This window comes from Rattus norvegicus, chromosome 19 (assembly GCF_036323735.1).
Source record: "Rattus norvegicus strain BN/NHsdMcwi chromosome 19, GRCr8, whole genome shotgun sequence".
NCBI classification, from domain to species: Eukaryota; Metazoa; Chordata; class Mammalia; order Rodentia; family Muridae; genus Rattus; species Rattus norvegicus.
Genome location: NC_086037.1, coordinates 9,692,630 through 9,713,378, shown reverse-complemented (window position 1 = coordinate 9,713,378; position 20,749 = coordinate 9,692,630). Strand labels below are relative to the sequence as shown.

The window sequence follows — 20,749 nt, the reverse complement described above, 5'->3', positions numbered from 1 at the left end:
ATTGGAAACCTGGGGTTGGGGCACATCTGTCCTAGCTGGGAAGTCAGAGGACGGTAGCTCTGGTCTACATTCTAAGTCCCCAGAACTGTCACAAAGCTTGCCTTTCCCCCCTCCCCCCCCCAAAAAAGCAACTTGAGGAGGAACCCTACCTACTTCTTCCCAAGCCATCTGCTTTCTAACTAGGCTGAGAGATTTGGGAGAACTGGGTTGGCGTCCCCTGTACCTGGGGCAGAGAGGCACCTGATTACAGGTAGAATTCAAGTTCCCTACAGATAAGGGCGCAGCAGGTCCTCAGAAAGCAAGTCCTGTCGTTGGGAAGAAGTTACTGGAATTAGGGTCTGGCCATAGTAGTTTGGCTCTTCCCATGGCCAGGCTGTGCTAAGAGTACTGAACATGCGCACCCTTCACCTGCCCAGAAGAGCCCTTTGGTCCTGACTCCTAGGGGGAGCAGGTGGCAGGCTTGCTGCACTGCAGCTGCAAGCAGGCAAGACTAGACAGGGCAGGAGGGCGCCAAGGCCTCAGGGCAAGCAGGCTGCCACCTGGTAGGCGCCCTCCGCGGCTGCAGCGGCAGCACTGTGCTGGGCACTGTGCTCCTGTAGCAGTGCCACATCCAGAAAGCGTTCGCCGCACCACACACACTTGAACTGCTGCTCTCTGGCGTGCACACCCTGGTGCTTGTTGAGATGCTCCCGCTGCTTGAAGGCTTTGTCGCAGTTGGGACACTTGTAGGGCTTCTCACCCGTGTGCACCCGCCGGTGGCGCTGCAGGTCTGAAGCGTACTTAAAGCGCTTCTCGCAGTCTGGACACTTGAGTGGCTTCTCCCGGGTGGGGTCACAGCGGTGCTGCACGAACTCGGAGGAGGAAAAAAAGCGGCGCTCACACAGGGTGCAACGCAGAGGCTTCTCGGCCGCAGCACAGTGAGACAGCTGGTGCTTCTGCAGGGCGGACGCCCGCTTGTAGGCCTTGTTACACACGGGGCACTTGAAGGGCCGCTCTGTGGAGCCTGGGAGGCACTTGTGCCGCAGCAGCTCAGCGGACTGGTCGAAGCCCTTCTGGCACACCGGGCACTTGAAGAGAGTCTCCAGGGTGTGCACGTGCTGGTGGTAGAGCAGGTGGCTGGGCTGTCCGAAGCCCTTCTCACACAGGCCGCATTTAAAGGGCTCTTCCGTCTTGTGCGTGCGCCGGTGCCTCATCAGTGCGTACTGCTGCTTGAAGCCCATGGGGCACAGATCACACTTGAAGGGCCTCTCTGCACTGTGCGTGCGCTCATGCTGCCTCAGGTCCGACGGCCGCTTGAAGGCCTTCTGGCACTCACCGCAGCGAAAGGGCCGCTCCCCACTGGGGGTACACGGGTGCTGCAGCAGCTCTGACGACTCTTTGAAATGCAGCTCGCACACATTGCAGCGGAACAGGTGGTGCTCACCGGAATGCGCGTACATGTGGCGCACCAGGTGGGAGCGGTGCTTGAACGTCTTCTCACAGACAGCACACTTGTAGGGCCGCTCTGAGCTGTGCGTGCGCTTGTGGTGCACTAGGTGAGAGGACTGACTGAAACTCTTGTCACACAGAGTGCACTTGTACGGCTTCTCTCCGGTGTGGATCCGTTCATGCCGGGAGAGCTCCGACAGGTGCTTGAAGGGCTTCTGGCAAATGGGACAGCTATAGGGTTTTTCTGGTTGTTCCACAGGGGCCACATTCGTGGGGGGAGGTGCTGAGGGCAGCGATGGGGCAGTAGTGGTGGCAGGCTCAGCAGCCTCAGCTGGCTTGTAGGTCTTATCACAAATGGAGCACTTGACCATGCCGGTGTGGGAGCTGTGGTGTTGGGCCAGTGAGGTGAGCAGCGAGAAGCCCATTTTGCAAACACCACAGACAAAAGGCTTCTGCTCCGCCTGCACACACTGGTGCTCCAGCAGGTCGGTGGCCTGATGAAATATCTTGAGACACTGGGTGCACTGAAATGAGCGGTCATGGCCTGCTAGGCACTGGTGCTCATGTGGGCTGGACAGGTGTGCCAGATCATGGCCACACACGCCACATTTGGGGCCTGGCTCCCCTGCTTGCAGGGGTGCATGCTGTGGGGGCTGTAGGCCTGGGTCGGGTTGCAGGAGTATACCATAGACAGCACAGCCCAGTGGGTTCTCAGCCGTGCCCGGGGGCAGCGTGTGTTCAGCCAGGGCTGGCGGGGGCTCTGCATGGTGCTGAGGCTGTGGTGCCTGCGGCTGTTGTGGCTGAGTCTGCGGTGGCTGCTGCCAGCTTTCTGACATGCTTGGGAAGATGAAACTGGGTTTGGAAAGTAATGGCTTCAGTTTCCCGCTTAAGGTGAACCTAACCCTGAGAGAGAAGCTACCGGATCTCAGGAACAGACAAGAACCTCACACAAGGCACAGAGGTCTTGTCAGATAGCCCTTGTCATTAGCCAAGAAGATAGCCTACAGGACAGGGGGCTCTTCGAGACAGGGTCCCAGCAATGCCAAGAAGGCTCTGCCTTCCCCAGTAATCGATTCTGTAGGGAAGAGAGACACAGTGAACTTGTGGCAAGAACAAGTGGCTCTTCCCTTTTCCCGTGCTGCCCACATTCACTACACGGACATAAGCTTCTTTAGGGGACGGAGTTGCTCAAGGATCTAGCCCTGCTCCCTTCGTCTGCTCTCAAAGAGACAACGCCTCTCCTCCATGCGAAGGGGAAGGGAGCTTCCTCCAGGCCCATTTTCTTCAATCCCCACCCTTGGGCAGGGTATCTCAGCCTCCACAAATGTCCCTCTAGTTTCCATATGGCCGACTCAGTCAGATGTCACAGAGTCTGGGGTGACCTGCCCCTAATGCCGGATGGCTCCTTTCACATTGACATGAGAGACCACCACTGTTTTAGGGTCCAGAGGATCCGGATGGCTGAAGGAAGCCACACCCCTGAGATATGAGTCCTAAGGCAGATGGACTCTGGAAGCTAATATTAAGGCAACAATACTAAAGACCACCTAAAAGCCCTCTCTTTTGAGAGACTGGTCTATGTTCCTCTTGACCTGCACTCTAAGCCTTTCCCAGGGAACATAAAACTCTAGTTTAACAGGATTGATGGCCTTGTAGGGACCTGAATTCCTGGCAAGGAGGGTTAAATGACAGGTTTATAGACCCACTGATCGTGGAGCTCCTCCAGGCTGAACTTCTGCACTCTAGTCATCTCCCAGAGGAACAGGAACATAAGTCCCATACCCTCTGAGTCTCTGACTGTCCAGGTGTATGAAATTGTACTGTTTGCCTGAATTGTACAGGATAAAGCATGCCCCAGGGTGTCTCTCCTCCAAGACCAAAATATTCACAGTAGTCACTTCGAGATAAAGCCCACCCAACCACTGCCCCCACCCCATCCCAGCAAATCTCTAATTCACCACTTTGAGGCAGTGTAAAGTAATCCCATAAAGAGGATTATTTTCGGAATCAAAGGCAACCCCCTTTCCTGGTTCTCAGCTCATTGGCCGCTTAGATTTAAAAGTTTTCAAGTTTTCTTTAAGAGGAGGAAACTAGAGGATGCTCCCACAAGCTGGCCTGGCTTCTAACTGTTCTCTTAAAGAAACTTAAGAATCAAGCCAAAAGTTATCACCCTCAGCATCTTCTGGGAAGGGAGGACTAAAGAAGCTGTTGATTTGAGGTAGTACCAAGGGGCACGAACAAACAACTACAGCTGGTCATTTTAACGTTCCTATGGTAGGAGAGGTGGACTGCTCTGAACACTGTCTGATCTAAGCTGTACTAATCCAACTGTGTGTTATTTTTCCTGGTATGAATGGCTGCCAGCCCCAGCGGCCGCCCCCACTCCCCACCTCCTAGAGCAACCCCACTGCCTGCCCTGACCCTTCTCCAGGAAGAAGCCAGGAACACTTTCAGATCACTCTACAAGGGCCGGAGAGAGGAGTAGGGAGGAAAGGCAAGGAGAAGCCCCCACCTGCGCCCCACCCTAGCCTTTTTTCCTCTCCGGGTAACCGAATGAAAGCTGATCACCTTCCATCAGGCCCAGCTGGGCTGCCTCCTGTCAGCTCTGGCTCCGGATGGCCCAGCCACTGCGCCCAGAAAAGGGGTGGTTCCGGCTACGCAAGGCCCGAGAGCCTCAAACGGTGCCCGGGAAGCAACTGTGCTTCCAGGCCCAGCCTGGACCGCCTCAGAGCTCAGGAGGCTCTCCCTAGGAGCAGGGGCTACCGAAGTGGCCCCCAGATGCAGCCCCGGGTGCCCTGCCACTCACCTGCTCCAGGGGTCAGGCGCGGGGCAAGCGGAGACCAGCTGCTTTCTCTGCCGCCTCTTTATTCCGGCTCCATCCGCCGCGGCGCGGCCTACGCGCCCTGCCAATCCTCGGCCTCGCGTAGCAGAGGCAGGCGGCGCGGAATCGGGAGACAGGTTTGTGGCAGCCGGAACCGACGAATCGACGCGCGCACTCGGGTTAGCGGGACCGGGCGAGCGGACGGACGGGCGAGCGGACAGACCGACGGTCCTGCAGAGACCGGCGGACAGGCGGTCGGCGCGAGGCCGGGTAGGCGGGGTCGGGGGAGGAGCGGCAGCCGGGGCGGCGGCTGCAGAGGAGCCCGCGGCGCAGAGCGAGGCCGCCCCCTGTCGGGGACCCGCGGACCCGCTGGCCCGAACCTGTGGGTGCGGAGGGGCGGGGCAGGAGCCTCGGAATCCGCTCGCCGGAGCCTCCAGTAGCGGAGGAGCCGTTCCAGCCCCTGCTCGCCGCAGCCCCACCTGACTGACTCTCCGGTCTTCTGCAGCTGACGTGCGGTTCAGCTCGCTCTCAGGAGGGATCCTGCGACTCCAACTTTTTGCAAGTCTGGCAAGTGGACCCGCAGTCCTGTGGAACCCGCACTGAGACACTGGGGCGCCGGAGCGATCCGGAAGACCGCCTACGACGTTTACCGCACAAGCGGTGGGCGCAGTCCACGCTACAGATCGGCTGGGCTTTGCCCCGCGGGTCGCCAGGCCCCGCCCCGAGGTGGAGCTACTCTAGGTTCGGCCCCAGAGGGCACTTCCGGCTCAGCGGAACTCGGAGCGCCGGATCAGATTGTCCGTGGACCGGGCTAGTGGTCGAGGCCCCATGAACGCGGCGCCCCTGGTGGGCTACAGCAGCAGCGGTTCGGAGGATGAAGCGGAGGCCGTCGCCGCGGGGCGCAGCAAACCGGGGTCTGGACTCCACCGTTGGTGAGGAGCGAGGAATTTATCTCTCTCGAGCATAGATTCTTTTGAAACCTCAGTGGTACCAGAGCCTCCCGGATAACCACGGGAGTGGGTCGGTTCCCCGGAAAAAAAAAAGGACTGGCGAGGGAAAGGATTCAGAACACAGCCTGGACAAAGCCCTGAAATCACACACACACACACACACACACACACACACACACACACACACCTACCTGGCTAAGGCGAAGTTGGGAATAAGGACACGGGTTCAAGTCCAGCTCTGTACGTTGGTGCATTTTATCCCCCTTTGGTGCGCAACCGTGTTTCTTCTAAGATGTTTCCTCATTTGAACACAATTCAGTAATAATCCAAGCTTTTCATTCGTCTAGTAACTGCTCAATGAATAGCCACCGGGAACCAACCACACAGGAGACTGGAGACTGCACACTGGTGCAAAAAAATCCATGAAAATCTTATACTTAAAGGTTCTTAAGCACCAGCCTTTGCTGAATGTAGTATGTCAGTTCACTGAGCGAGAGCTCTAGCGAATAGAAACATGCTCTACGTATAAGGAAATTCATGTAAGCCAAGATCACAGAGCTACGTGAGTTCAGGACTGTCCAGTTATCTACTAAGAACCTCCTAGCCGCAGTGCTATCTGCAGAAGTGTTTCCCATGGGGACCAAGAGCCCACTGAGGTCTGCCTCAAAGAGTAGCTAGGAAGCTTCAGTAGTTCTAAAGTGCTATGAATCTCTAGAAGAAGCTCAATACCTTGCTGGAAATTTATACTCAGCCACTATGGCTGAGGGAAGAGGATCAAGTTTGAGGCCAACCTGGGCTACATGGCAAGACCGGCGGTGCATAAAGGCTTAGCACTTTTGTTGTATGTGCAGAGAGAGATAAATGGGGATAAATGTTTGTTCTTTCTGCAGTGGCCAGAACCCACTTCCGAGTCAGAGGTTTCCAGTGCCCGACAGTGTGCTAAACATGTTCCCCAGCACAGAGGAAGGACCTGAGGATGACAGTGCAAGGCATGGGGGTCGCATCCGAACCTTTCCCCACGAGCGGGGCAACTGGGCCACCCACATCTACATACCATGTGAGTCACTTACTAATGATAAATGGTAGGAGGAAGAAACCGGGACCCCTGTGTGCTGGACTCATATCCTACCCCAGTCCTGAAGAGGTGACCAACCACCTCGCTGCTGAGTTAGACCTCACTGTATTCACTGGGTGTTCTGTAACTTACTTTCTGCACCTCTAAAGTGGGGGTGATGGTATCTATCCCCTTGAAAGATTAAATCAGATAATCTCTGCCTGGTTCTTAGCACAGGACACAAGGCAGTAGCTCTGACTTAGTGTAGACTCATCCACTCTCAGTATCTACTCTCCAGAGTGCTACATTTCTCACAACAGATGAGCCCACCTTTTTGTTGTTGTTGTTGTTGTTGTTTTGTGGGTGTCTTTTTTTTTTGTTTGGGGGTTTTTGGTTGGTTTGTTTTATTTTCTTTTTTGTTTTTTTGAGGCAGGATTTCCCTGTGTAGTCCTGGCTGGCTGTCCTAGAACTCAGACATCTGCCTGCCTCTGCCTCCCCAAAGATAGACTTAGAGGTGTGGGCCACCACCACCAGGCCTGAGCCCATATTATGACAGTTTGTATTATGGCTAACTTTTTTTTTTTTTTAGATTTTATTTATTTTATGAATGAGTGCTCTGTCTGCACGTACACTACACCTGCATGCCAGAAGAGGGCATCAGATCTTTTTGTAGATGTTTGTGAACCACCATGTGGTTGCTGGCTCTTAACCTCTGAGCCATCTCTCCGGCCCCATGGCTAATTTCTGATGTTGTATATCCTATGGGTGTGGACAAACTTAAAAAGATGTGCATCTACATTGTCATGAAATGCTACTGCTATAAGGATCCTTCATGGCCAACCTAGCCATCCCTGACCTCCACCAACCATCTTTTCCCACAAATTTGCCATCTCCAGAATGTCACAGAATTGGGAACATTTTGTATATAAGCCTTTTCACATGGCCTCTTTGGCATAGTAGTGTGCATTTAAGGCTCCTCTGTGCCTTGTCACATCTTGATGGTGTATTTCTTATTAGTGCTAAGTAATATTCCAATGTTTGGTTCTTCCTAAATGTGAGCAGATATGCATAAAAATACATAAGGCTGGCCTGGTGTGGTGGCACATCTCAGGCCGTGGGAGGTAGAGGCAAGAGGATCTCTGAGTTCTAGGCCAGCCAGAGCTACATAGTGAGGCCCTGCCTCAAAAAATAAAGTGCGTGTGTGCCATAGGCTTTTCTGTGGATGGTTTCGGCAGTTCCTTTGCGTAAATGATAAGGAATGTGACTGCTAGATGGTAGGATTGTATGGTAACAATATGTGTCATTTTTTAAAAAGCCACCAAGTTTCCCCACCAGGGCAGCGCCACCTCACATTTCCAACAGCGGTGAATGGAGCGTCCTAGCCTGCGCTCGATGATGCTGCTATTCTGCAGTGCAGCGTACAGTAGCGCTGTCTTCTGTGGACCGACGTGGAGCCTCTTCCATAGGCTTTTTGGTATCTGTCCGTCTTCCTTGATAAGTCGTATATTAGGAATTGGGGCCAATTATTTTTTGTTTGTGTTGTTGTTTGTTTTGTTTTGTTTCTAGGTAGCCCTGGCTGTCCTAAAACTCCGTAGACCAGGCCAGCATGCTTAGAGATCTGCCTGCATCTGCCTCCTGAGTGCTGGGATTAAAGGAATAGAGTGTGGCTCTATTTTAATGAACTTTCTCCCACCCCTGTCCCTCGCTCCCCCTCTCTGTCTGTCTGTCTCTGTCTGTCTGTCTGTCTGTCTGTCTGTCTGTCTGTCTGTCTCTCTCTCTCTCTCTCTCGATAAAGTCTCACTTTATATCCCTGGCTGGCCTTGAACTCACTATATAGACCAAGCTGGTCTCAAACTCACTGAAATGCACCTGCCTGAACCTCCCAAGGGCTGGGATGGTGAACATGTGGCCTTAATCAAGTTTTCTTAATGAGTTCTAACAGTTCCATATTCTTTCTGTATTCTTTATCAGTATTTCTCAGTCTGGGGCTTTTTTTTTTTTTTTAATCCTCTCTGCTGTGTCTTTAAAGGGCAGACATTTTAAATTCAATGAAGGTAATCTTGTTAATCTTCATGGCTGATGACCAACGCAGTGGTCTGGATGCGGCACTCAGAGAGACACTTCCCATAAGCAGATCTTAGTCACCCACTTCTGGTTTTGTTGACTTTCTCTATTGATTTCCGTTCTCAGTTTCATTTATTTCTCCTCTGATGTGAATTATTTCTTCTGATTACTTTGAGGGAATTCACCTTTCCTTTTACAAAATCCTAAAGTGGAAGCTTAGGCCATGAATTTCATTTATTTATCTTTAAAGATCTACTTTGCAGGGTGTTGTGTTGTGTGCCTTTAATTCCAACACCTGAGAGTCTGAAGCAGGCAGATCTCTGTGAGTTCAAGGCCAGCCTGATTACATAGCTTCAGGAATCCAGGGCTACATAGAAAGATACTGTCTCAAAAAAGAATTACGTGTCTGTGTTTGCTTGCGCACACATGAGCACACATACGTGTGTGTGTGTGTGTGTGTGTGTGTGTGTGTGTGTGTGCGCGGGCACACAGGTGCCTACAGAGGCTAAAAGACGGTCTGTGAGTCGCTGTGGGAGCTGTTAACAGCCGAGCCACTTCTCCAAGCCTGACCGTGGGTTTAGATAAAAACATTCCTTTAATCCTGGAAGTATCCTTATAAGGTCTTTTGCTGCAGCCCACAAATTTAACTAAAACACATGTGTTTAAGTTAAAAAAATATTTGCAAATTGCTCCTGCGGAAGTGTGAGCTCAGGTGCTTTTGGTCTGATGATGTGCAAGTTACACAGTCTGTGGTTGCACACGCCTGTGGTCTTGCTTCTCACAGCTCTGGGAAGAGCTTTCGTTTTTTCAGTTTGCTGAGGATTTTGCTTATTGTGGGCAACAACTGGGCTTCCTGTAGCCTGGACTGGACACCAGGAGTCCCCTGTATTCCTCTCTTTAAACATTGTTTTCATTTCATTTATTTATTTATTGAATGCATGTATGTATGTGGACACATGCAAGCCACGACAGATCAGAGGACAACTGCGGGAGTCAGTGGTCCGAGTGGACAATGTCTGGCCACCAGACTGGGCAACGGGAGCCTTTAGCTGCTGAGCCGACACAGCATCGCTTTTTAATATATTTTTATTGATGTTTTTGTGAATTTCATACCTGGATACATTTTAATCCCCTTCATCCCCTACCAGATCTGCCCCAAATCCTCCCCAATACTCCTTACCTGCTGGATACTTCTTGTTTACTTGAATTCTTATAATAAATACATGTTAACGACACTCAGAAAGTCATATTAAGGGCTGGAGAGGGGCTGGGGATTTAGCTCAGTGGTAGAGCGCTTACCTAGGAAGCACAAGGCCCTGGGTTCGGTCCCCAGCTCCGAAAAAAAGAACCAAAAAAAAAAAAAGGGCTGGAGAGATGGCTCAGGGGTTAAGAGCACTGGATAGGGGCTGGGGATTTAGCTCAGTGGTAGAGTGCTTACCTAGGAAGCGCAAGGCCCTGGGTTCAGTCCCCAGCTCCGAAAAAAAGAACCAAAAAAAAAAAAAAAAAGCACTGGATGCTCTTCCAAAGGTTCTGAGTTCAATTCCCAGCAACCACATGGTGGCTCACAACCATCTGTAATGAGACCTGATGCTCTCTTCTGGTGTGTCTGAAGACAGCTGCAGTGTACTCATGTACATAAAATAAATTAATCTTAAAAAAAAAAGCACTTACTGCTCTTGCAAAGGACCTGGGTTTAATTCCCATCATCCACGTGGTAGTTCGCAACCATCTATAACCCCAGATCCATGGAATCTGACACCATCTTCTGAACTATACGCACACCAAGCACATACATGGCACATACGTACCTGCAGATAAAACACACACTTTTTTTTAATTTAATTCACATTAAGTTCCCATCTAGATGACTCAACAGGTAAAGTGCTTGGCATGCAAGCCTGATGACTTGCAGTGTTTGATCCTTGGAACCTAAGCCATCTGTAATCCTAGCACCTACCATCTAAATGGGAGAGCCACAGAGAAAGAATACAGGCTAGCTATCCTACAGCCCCACAGCAGAGACAAGGGAGACCCTGCCCCAAACAAGGTGGAGGAGAGAACCAACTCTGGAAAGTAGGGTCATGTGTGTACCCACACATATCACCATAATAAACTTGTTTGAAAAGACATTAACGTATTGGTAGGCTGTGTAGACAGGCTACTCCTGAAACCAGACTCTAAGGGCTGATCTCCAGGCTTTTTAGTCACCTGTGACGGCTTGGCTCAGAGGGTGATCTACCCTCCCCACTCTTTCTCTAGATGAGGCGAATGAGGAGTTCCAGGATCTGCTTGACGTGTTGCTGCCCCGAGCTCAGATGTTCGCGCCTCGACTGGTGCAGATGGAGGAGTTCCACCTCAGCCTGTCTCAGAGCGTGGTTCTCCGTCACCACTGGATCCTCCCCTTTGTGCAGGTGCTCAAAGACCGCATGGCCTCTTTCCAAAGGTGAGCACTTCCCTCTTCCATCGGTTCCCCCTCCTTTCCTGGGCTTTAGTGGTCTTGGGGCTGGGCATGGTGCCCAGCAAGTAGGCCAGGCCTAAAGGCCTTCTGAGGCTGCTGTGCTGCCCATCCAATGAGAGGCAGGAACCTCACATGGGCTCTTCCATAGCCTGTGTTGAATATGGAAGGCCTGCTGTCTGTCTCTGAGCTCCTACCCAGGATTTCCAGCGCTCCTGTTGTAAGATGTGCAGAGCTTCTCCTGTACCTGCACTTCCTCCACTCCAGATACTAACTGGGGGTCCTACAGTGTACTGCAGTTCTGACACCAGTATCCCAGTCAGTGCGGCCTCGCAGGCTAAGGGCTTCATCCCACAGGCTGCTCTCTACAGGAGATGTCAGCTGCATGGTAGGTCCCTAGGTCAGCCAAGAACTGTGGTTTTGGTACAAACTGGAGCTTCGCATGTTAACACCTCTAGCCCTCCTACTGACCACTTGCTAGAAGGACTCACAAAATTCAGGAAAGCAGCTCACTCCTTGGGTTTCCGAGTTGTTGGGTTTTTTGTTTGTTTGTTTTTCCAATTTTTTTACTGAGACAGGCAGGCTCTATAGACCAGGCTGCTCGGGGGGCCGAGGCTCATAATTCTGAAGTGAAAGTGTGGCTTTTCCAAATGGAAAATCTCCTCATTTGGTTGAAGAGGAAAGAATTTGCTCTAGTGCGGTCAGTTGGTGAGAAAACAAGGACTACAACACGGGCAAATACGCATGCATGTGAAAGTCAGATGTTGGTCCTCACCTTCCGCCTTGCTCCACACAGGGGCTCGTCATTGTTTTTCTGCTGTGTGTCTCAGACTACGTCGCCCATGAGCTTCCAGGATTTTCTGATAGCTCTGATCCATCTGCAGGTGGAGGCACTAGAAATACAGATGTTAATGCTACTGTGTCCAGCTTTTACACGGGTTCCAGAGTTTTGGTTTACATCCTCACACTTGTCTGACAACTACCTTTACCCACTGACTATCTCCCCTACCCTGCAGGCTCTTTTAAAAACATGTTCATTAGACTTGAGAGGCGATGCCTCAGCAGTTAAGAGCACTGGCTAAGTTTATAGAGGACCGGGTTCAGCTCTCAGCTCTCTGTCTGTAACTCTAGTTCCAGAGACTCTGATGGCAACCTCTGGCCTCCATGTGCACTCCATGCATGTGGTCTACAGACATGTATGCAGGCAGAACACTCATGCAAATAATTTTAAAGCACATTTTAAAGTGTGCATATAGGGGTAGCACATGTACATACATATGTGCGTGAAGGTCTGTGCCCTTGTGTACATCTGGAGGCCAAAAGAAGGCATCAGCTGTCTTCTATCAATCTTTGCCTGTTCCTGTGAGGCAGGGCCTTTTCCAACCTGGACTTGTGTTTTCTTGGCTGGGCTTGGAAGCCCCAGCAATGCTCTATCGCTGCCCCACGTATAGCCGAGTCACAAGTGTACATAACTTGTTAGATGAGCCCTGGTATCAGAATGTCAGTCCGCACGCCCACACAAGGCTCATAATCACTAGTCACTGAGCCAGTGCCCGGGTGGTTTTGTTGTTGTTGTTGTTGTTGTTGTTTAGTTTCAGCAGATGGGAGTGATTAGTCTGACTCTGTTTATCCTCTCCCGTAAGTAAAGAATGGAAAAGCCCTTTCCCTTTGTTCTAGGGAATGCTGCCTTATCTTACAGAAGCTCTGTTTCCTGGTCAAACTAGCATTCAAATTGGGTGATCAGAAGCATTGTCATGGTAACAAGACAGACAGGTGCACTGTGGGGGCGTGAAGGTGAGAAGCCAGTGCAGGAAAATTCAGGAAGCCCCTTCTAGGGGGACGCCACTCCTGGGGAAGGCCACTCCGGAGCCTCCTTGTGGGTACTGACTAGTTCTTTAACAGAGCAGGCAGGCACTGCTCTGTGCTGGAAACAAGCAGTATCAGTTTCTGTGGGACGAGTGTGTAGCTTGTTGCCCTGCTCACTCGAGGATCAGAGAGCAGCCTCTGCACTGCTGGATTGACATCTTTGGGGAAGTGGATTTGATGTTGTCCTTGCTCCGTTTTCTGTCACGTGTCCTCATGAAGCTGGACCAGCTGCAAGCTCTGAGTCTGTTGAGTCGAGATGACCAAGAACAGGCAGCTGGCCCTGACTCGTCCCTGAGTGAGTGGGGTTTCTGCCTATTCTACAAACAGGCCCACTTCACCAAAGCTTTGTTTGATTGCAAGGGCTTTACAATCAAACGGAGCCTTAACTTCAGCCTCACCAGGCTTCTGTTTTCTTGTCCGTAACTGTTGGGCCTGCCTCACAGGGTCCTGTCAACATTTATTACTACCCACACAGAGGACAGCTCTCTCAGGTGCACAGCAGAGCGTTCTAACGGTATATTCATTGCACTGGTACCCGGACACTACCACGTGACATGCTGCAAGGCTCAGTTAAGGTCTTGATTAACTATAGGATATTTTTAGTTCAATTTTCCACTTAAGTCATGGGGTAATAATATTGATTGTAAAATGAATTAATTATATTTTTAAAATGCTATTTGAGGGAGATATTTAGAGGACTGATTGCTTGCTTTGTTTGTTCTTGACAAATATTACTGTAATTGAGATCTTCTGTCTTGGCCTCCTGAGCACAAAACTGCAGAAATCCATCCCTAATGAAAGTTCTGGGTTTTAAATATGAACTGTTGTTTTATTTTTTTTTCTTGAAATATTCTTCTTCTTTTAAATTTCAGGTTCTTCTTTACTGCCAACAGGGTAAAGATTTATACCAATCAAGAGAAAACCAGGTGGGTCCCTGACTTAAGTCACCAGAAGAAGGTTATCTGTTGCCGAGATAGGGGGTCTTTGTTTTCATCTGTCTCTGTCAGGCATCGCAAACCCAAACTTCCTCAGGAGACCTCGGGGGATCTTAGGGGAGTACAGATGTAAGAACTATCTCAGTACCGCGTGGGCTGTGAGGATGGAGACCTGTCCTTGTCTAGCTCCCTGCCTGTCACAGGGATGAGGTCCTCTTACCTTCCTTCCTGCACCGCCTCTCACTTCCCCATTGGCAGATGAGCCAGTGAGGTTTGAAGAGTCACAAGTACTGAAGCGTTAAGGAAGGTGGCATTTCTATCTGCGGGGGCCCCCAGTCCAGTCCATCCATCGAGCCACACCTCTTAGCTGCTCTGAAAGGCTCGCCCTTCCCTTCCTCGTAGGCTCTCTGGCTTCAGAAGCTGAAGGGCTCCATGTGCTAGGGGTTGGCCCTGTCTGATATTGCCAAGCAGGTGAGGACAGGATTTGTGGCTTTGGTAACGTAGAAATCATATTTGTTGGCCACTTTGACAAGAGCATTTCTGAGGAAGGGTTAGATGGTACAGAGACCAGACTTCAGGGAGGATTTAATTACTAAAGACAGAGTTCTCCGCACCTGCTGGAAGAAGTGGGTACCAAAGAGCAGAGCTTTGAGAGGGTGATGAGTCCTCAGGGTCTGCCAGAGAGGGGAGGGCAAGAGGGTGGTATATGCAGTGGTCGATGAAGGCTACCCTGGGAGGCTTCCTAGACAGGAGAAGAGACGTCTAGTGGAAAGGATATTTTAAGTCAGGAAGGAAGGTGGGTTGAAAGCTGGTTCGTGGACCAGCAAAGATGTGCACAGGAAGATGGGATGAGCCACAGCCCAAATCCTAGGCTTCCTGCTAGATGCCCCCCGCTCCAGCATGTGTGGTCTGTGCTCATACGCTGTATTCTGTGTCTCTGCTGCCCTTCCTAGGACCTTCATTGGGCTCGAGGTCAGCTCAGGGCATGCCCAGTTCCTGGACATGGTTTCAGAGGTGGACAGAGTCATGAAGGAATTTGACCTCACTACTTTCTACCAGGTAATGCACCGTGCTGAGGTAAGGGGACAGACGGTTACGGTCTCTGCCACAGGGCTGCTGTTCTGCCAGCCCTGGAACAGAGCATCCTCAAAGAAGCCCTGTCAGAGACACTAAAGAGACCTCCAGAACTTCCCTGTGGAGGGAGCCCTGAGTGCCAGTGCACAGGACTGCAGTCAGAGGTGTCTACCCAAAGTCCAAGATTTAAAAAACCTCTGCAAGGGGTTGGGGATTTAGCTCAGTGGAGGCCCTGGGTTCAGTCCTCAGCTCCAGAAAAACAGTCAAAACAAACCAACTGCACACATCGTGTGATCTGTGCTTCTACTCTGTAGAGTGTCCGTGTTTGGCCTGTCTTCCTGTGTGTCTCCGACACAGCGGAATGACCCTTCAGAAGAGCCGTAGCTTTAGTCTCCAGGTACCTTTCCCGTGCTCCTGGGACTCAAACTGCAGGCCGAGTGTCACAGCTGGAAAAGTCTGTGGATTTTGTTCAGTGTGGTCTTCAAAACCATGGCAGGTGCACAGTGATTTCTAAAGAGAGATAATTATTGTTTCTTCAAAATTGCTGACATTTGGGGTTTTGTTCATTTCATCTGGAAAGTATGGCCTCTGCTGGAATGTTCTAGATCAGAAAGTAGCCAGGCATGGTAGCACATGCCTTTAAAGCAGGAAGCTGGAAGTCCAAGATTCAGGAGCCTCCATGATAGGCTTCTGATGGAGGCTTGGCATCCCTCACTGTCCTTCCCTGGGGATGGAAAAGAGGACACAGCTTTCCACCCTTCCCCTTTGTTTCTCTTATTTTTGTGCTTATGGATGTTTTGCTGGCCTCTGTCTGTACACCATGTGCATGCAGTGCCCTGGAGGCCATTAGAGGGCCTGACTACTGTCATAAACATTCCTTAAGGAGATTTGTTTTCCATCAGGTGGCTGCTGAGGACCTCTGTCCCCTCGGAAAGCTGCCATTGTTCTTGACCTCTGAGCCATTGCGCCCCACATCTTTTTTCTAAGGTTGCCACCCAGTGCCCTCATTAACCCTAGTTACCTCCAAATACCATCACATTGGTCTTAGGCTGTCACTGGTTCCATTTAGGGGAGGAGCACACTCCTATAGTGAGGAGAGGTACCAGCTATTATGTCTGTGTGAGCAGGGGACTTGGCTTCAGCACTGGGGTAGCCAGGGATCCTACAGGTAGACCTGACAGGACTGTCATGGACCTGCTGTGGTGGATGGACCTGCCATGCCCTCCTGTGGTGGCCTAACTCCCAGCTTTTCTTCCTAGGACCCTTCATTTCATGTCAGTCTGGCCTGGTGTGTGGGTGATGCCCGTCTACAGTTGGAGGGACAGTGTCAGCAGGAACTACAGGTGAATTTCCAGATCAGAGACACAGAGCACTGAGCTGCAAAAATGGTGATATTGACAAATAACAGAAAGGGAAGGAGTGGGTACCTAACCCTAAGTCTGTAGGACACTGAGTGGCGAGGCAGGAGACCTTCGTCCCCTCCCTTTGTGCTCAGAGTGTCATCCCTGACAGCTAAGAGCGGAGTAGTGATGTAGCTCTGGCCCCACCCTACACTCGGGGCAGCAGAATTGCATTTTAGCAAAATCTCTAGGGCTCTATGTCATGCCTTACAACACTGTCGTGTGCGGAGGCTGAGGTCAGAGGTCTGGGTCTGGCAGCTGTAAATGGAGGGAGAGTGTCAGGTGCGCGGAACCTCCAGTTGCACTAGGGCCTGTTTTTGAGGCAGGGCCTCACAGTGCCTCCTTGCTTGGCCTGGACTCACTGTAGAGCGGCAAGCCTCAAACTTGCAGTGTTCCTTCTGTCAATGAGTTCTGGGATTTCAGGCGTGTGCCACCATGCCAGGCCACATTCTGATAGTGTGTGGGGCAGGTAACCCTCCTATCAGTGCCCTGGAGGGAGAATTTGCAGAGCACAGAATCTGGCAGCTGACACCCTCCCCCGGCAGCACACGAAGGCAGTGAGGCCCATTGTTGATAGCATTTGTTTTTCTCAAGAGAAGCCAGAAATGCAGACTTGTGTGTGCAGTCTTCTGATTTTCTTGTGTTGGCAGCTGATTGGGACTTTTGAAAAATACTCTGCAAGTCCAAGTCTGTAGGCCATGGGCCATCATCTCTGTAGGTAGGCACCTTCCCCTCGACCTGATCATACTCAAGACAGCAAAGAGCTCTGATGTCGAGCTCCAATAGAGCCTAGACCCAAACCCAACCAAGCTTATAGTCGTCACTGTCCCCGAGCACTGTGTCCCCACCCGCAAGCGAGTCGATTGTAAGATGCCTGGACAAGATTATGGTTGCCGAGCCTGGAGTCTGCATGACCAGGGCCCCTCTCAGAACTGCCCAGTTTACTGGGCTGCTTTTGTTTGTCTGCGGTGCTCTGGATCTGATTCCCCTAACATAGCTGTCATCTCCCTGCTGCTGGCTGAAGGAAATTGTGGATGAGTTTGAAGACTCAGAGATGCTGTTACGTGTGCTGGCTGAACAAGTCCGCTGCAAGTCCGGGAACAAATTCTTCTCGATGCCTTTGAAGTGAGCCTTGTGCCATCCTCTCTACAGACCTGCTGATGGAAGAGCTGTGGGATGCCTCAGCCAGGAGTCCTCATCACACACTCAGCCTGTCCTAGGGGGCCTCTCCCTCTCCTGGTCCACTTGGGTTGTAGGGTGGTCATTTCCAGAAACCACCAGTAGAGGGCAGCCCGGACCTCTAACTCTTCCTCTGCTAGTCTTAGGAAAATGAGGCGGGCTGGAGAGCCCACCCACACTCAGTCCCCACAGAGGCCTCTCCCCTGCAGTAATGTATATTGATGCTATTGGCCATCAACCAGTTTTTAAGATCCTTGCATCCTGACCCACCAGTGTCAAACGGGCTTTCCTATCTGTCATCCTCCCTTTAATCTCCTTTATTTATCACCTCGTCCCTTCATCCCATCCTGTGCCAGGAGAGGTCATTTCAGGGCCAGGGCATGGGGTGGTACTTTGTGGTCAGCAGCAGTTTTCTTTATTCCTTCCTCCCACTTACCCAGCCAGGTGCCTGGGGAAAGCCCAGCAGATGTTTCACTCGGCCTGGCTATGGCTGCCAGCCAGGCCTCCAACACCCATGACCTCTGCTTTCCCTGTCAGCTTTCCCAGAGGTGCAGAGATGCACCTTTCCTCCAGCCAGAACCCCTGCCCCTGCTGAGCATTCTTCGGGGAGGGGGTGGGAAGTGAGGGAGAGGGCCAGAGAGACATAGGATTTATTTCCCATCAAGCTCCTATCAGGGAAAAGAACCAAGCCATTCTAGTTGTCATGGGGATTGCTAGTGATGGAGAAGAAATATTTTTTTACAGTTTTAAATTATGTTCAACCAATAAAATCTGCCTTTTTAATGTGGTGTCTTACTGTAAACTACTTCTAATTAGAAAGATGAGCGGTGCCTCTGATCTCCCCTCCCGCTATGCTTCAGGGGCTCTTGGGAGGCTGATAGGGCCTTAAAGATTTTTATGTATCTGTTTATTTTAGTGTATGTATGTTGTGTACAAGTGTGTGTGTGCAGGCACAAGAGTTCAAAGGACAGCTCTCTGTTTGGAGGCAAAACACCCGTACCCATAAATATTTAATTTTTTAAAAGAGAAAAAAGTGGGGATGTGGCGAGCTTGTTCAGACAGCGCTGTTCTTGCTTGGTTAAGGATCAGGCCCTGAGCTCGGTCCTTAGAACGCATCCCTCAGAAGCTGCCTTGGTACCAAACACTTGTAATCTCCACACTGGAGAGGAAAAGAGACAAGGAACCCTGAGCTGTCTTACCAGCTAGCCATACCTAGTAGTCAAGCTCTGACCAATGAGAGACTCTGTCTCAAAACACAGACAGCATGGATGGCCCTTGAGGAACAACACCTATGCACACACACATATACAAACATCCCCTACGCAAGAAAATAGGAAGGTGAGGTTGCCCTGTTTGCCAGGACTTCAGTGACACTGCATGTCCTAGGGAGATGCCATCCTCAGTCCTCCAACACATTAGACTATACCAGATGACCTCTACTAAGGCCTTCCTAGGGCCTTAACAGCTGAGCCCGAGGGAAGCAAACTGGGTAGAGGTAATTACTATGGAAGGACAGTTACGTGGCTTGCCTGCGGGCGTGAGAACGTTAGGACCTGACTCAACCCTAGCCTCAGCTTCTACCATGGTACAGCCCAGGCCATCCCTACACTTACCTCCCGCTCAGGGCTATGACTCTGGCTCCCACTTTGTGATTCATGTCCTCACAGCCCTGCCTTTCCCTAGGCTTAACACATTCATGCCTTGTTCCCCTAGTGCCACCACACCAATCTACTGGCGTCCGGCTAACCTGCTGCTTGGTGCCAGTGGCATCAGAAGTCACACTGGAGAAGCTAGCCTGCAGGCAACATGGTGACCCTAGCTGCCCAAGTCACATTACCGACACCTGCTCTGTGCCAGGCCTTGAATTGGGCCACAGAATGATCCAGGTCTGGCCTTCTGGGTGATCAAAGGGAAAACAGGCAAGGTGTTCTGAGTAGAATCCCCAGCCCTTGTACTTGCCCAAACCACCGAGGGCTGCTCCCCTGGGGAAGGATGTGGCTCTGCAGGTCGTCTGTGCTGAGAGTGGAGTTATAGTGCGGCCACTTTGAGAAATGGGCCAAGATCAATAAGCAGCTCTTCAATAGAGAATGGAGGTGGCAATGGAGGAAGGAAGTCTGAGCTTTGCGGAGGGGGATGGGCAATGTAAGCTATGCCTGAGGAGGCTGGCAACCTTTGCTTGGCAGGCACCCAGACATGCAGTGTGCCTCCAGAGCCGAGCGCTGACAGTGCAGAAGCAGCTGGGGAGCTTCCTTCCAAAAGAAAAGTGTTCCAGAAACCCAAGAGGCAACTGGAGATGGAAGGCCAGAGCAGGCTTGTCCACTATTAGGTGGGCGGTGTTCAGGGAAGAATCGTTCTTGATGAGGATTTGATCATGCTTGGGAGAGTACAGAATCAACACATCTGGCTCTGGCATCCTCAGATGTTCCCTGCAGGGCAGGGGAACGCTCATCTCAAGGCCTGGCTGGCCGATTTCCATCTGGCACTAGCCTTCCTTCTCCTTTGCCTCTCTAGACCACCCCAGCTGTTTCCAAGAGAGGGAAAGTACTTGGTTTGTTTATTTATTCCTTCTCTCGCGCCCACAGTCCGAAAGACTGTCCTGTGGACCGAAAGGGTCCTGTTTGGCCAGCCTGGCACAGTACCAATCACTGAAGTGATAACTGGCCAAATATGAGAAGGCAAGAGCTTCAAATCAGCCTTCCCGACCATAGAGGTGTTTATGGATTAAAGAAATGGGGTAATCTCAGGCATGGGAGGGTGAATGACGGGAAGTTGGGAATCAAGACATAATGTGTTCTACACTTTCAAGCCCCACCAGGGGTGTGGTGTATATATCTACAAATATTAGTGTGGGTGCCTACAGAGGCCAGAAGAGCGGTCAGACTCCAGAGCCAGAGTCGCAAGTAATTCCAACCTACCTGATGTGGGTGCTGAGAACCAAACTTGCATGTTCTTAACCATAGAGCCATCTCTCCAACCCATCCCAGCCATTTTGAGCTGCCCCCAAGTCCTGAGAACCAGGCAACCTCTTCTCCCATGACCCCTTTCATTAGAGGGTTACTGACAGAGAAGTTAATGGGAGTGTACCACACAGCCACATACTTCTAAAACTGATAGGAAAAAAAAATCAGGTAACGGGGGCTGGAGATGGCTCGAAAGGTTAAGAGCACTGGATCAGAGTCCTCCTTTTATAAATAAGAAAATAAACCCAACTAGGAAACAAATGCTCCAGATTCCAGTGAAGTTGACCTGGGGCAGGAACCGAGACCCAGTTTGAAATCCAGAGTTTTCTGAAGAACCTCTCACATAAAAATCCATTTCCATTGCTGGGTGTGGTGGGATTCAGCTTTAATCCTGGGAGGCAGAGTAGGTGGACCTCTGTGAGTCTGAGGCCAGCCTGATCTATAGAGTAAGTTCCAGGACAACCAGGGATACACAATGAAACCCTGTTGGTCGGGGGGCATTTGTGGTGGTGGGGGGATGAAGGGAGGGGGGATCCATTTCCTAGAGCCAGAACAACGGGCAA

The 20,749-nt window shown here is 51.1% G+C and overlaps 2 protein-coding genes across 2 annotated transcripts; one reads left to right on the top strand and one right to left on the bottom strand.

Annotated features, from left to right (window-relative positions):
• Positions 1–518: 518 nt before the first annotated feature.
• Zfp319 (zinc finger protein 319) lies at positions 519–4,498 on the bottom strand. Its single transcript, NM_001170478.1, has 2 exons — positions 4,235–4,498; positions 519–2,503 (listed from the first exon to the last, which is right to left on the bottom strand). The coding sequence occupies exon 2, from the start codon at positions 2,262–2,264 to the stop codon at positions 519–521; it is 1,746 nt and encodes a 581-aa protein (NP_001163949.1). The 5' UTR covers positions 2,265–2,503; positions 4,235–4,498.
• Positions 4,499–5,049: 551 nt separating this feature from the next.
• Positions 5,050–18,009, top strand: Usb1 (U6 snRNA biogenesis phosphodiesterase 1). The gene is made up of 7 exons (NM_001014013.1): positions 5,050–5,181; positions 6,090–6,256; positions 10,577–10,760; positions 13,511–13,564; positions 14,527–14,632; positions 15,907–15,990; positions 17,072–18,009. Exons 1-7 carry the CDS (start codon positions 5,078–5,080, stop codon positions 17,174–17,176), a joined length of 804 nt encoding a protein of 267 aa, NP_001014035.1. The 5' UTR covers positions 5,050–5,077; the 3' UTR covers positions 17,177–18,009.
• The last annotated feature ends 2,740 nt before the right edge of the window (positions 18,010–20,749 follow it).

What these genes read in the sequence shown, in the direction of transcription:
- Zfp319 (NM_001170478.1), bottom strand. Translation starts at nt 2,264, where the DNA reads ATGTCAGAAAGCTGGCAGCAGCCACCGCAGACTCAGCCACAACAGCCG.
- Usb1 (NM_001014013.1), top strand. Translation starts at nt 5,078, where the DNA reads ATGAACGCGGCGCCCCTGGTGGGCTACAGCAGCAGCGGTTCGGAGGAT. An exon ending in GGGTCTGGACTCCACCGTTG is followed by an intron (nt 5,182 to 6,089) that starts GTGAGGAGCGAG and finishes TTCTTTCTGCAG; the next exon opens with TGGCCAGAACCCACTTCCGA. An exon ending in CACCCACATCTACATACCAT is followed by an intron (nt 6,257 to 10,576) that starts GTGAGTCACTTA and finishes CTCTTTCTCTAG; the next exon opens with ATGAGGCGAATGAGGAGTTC.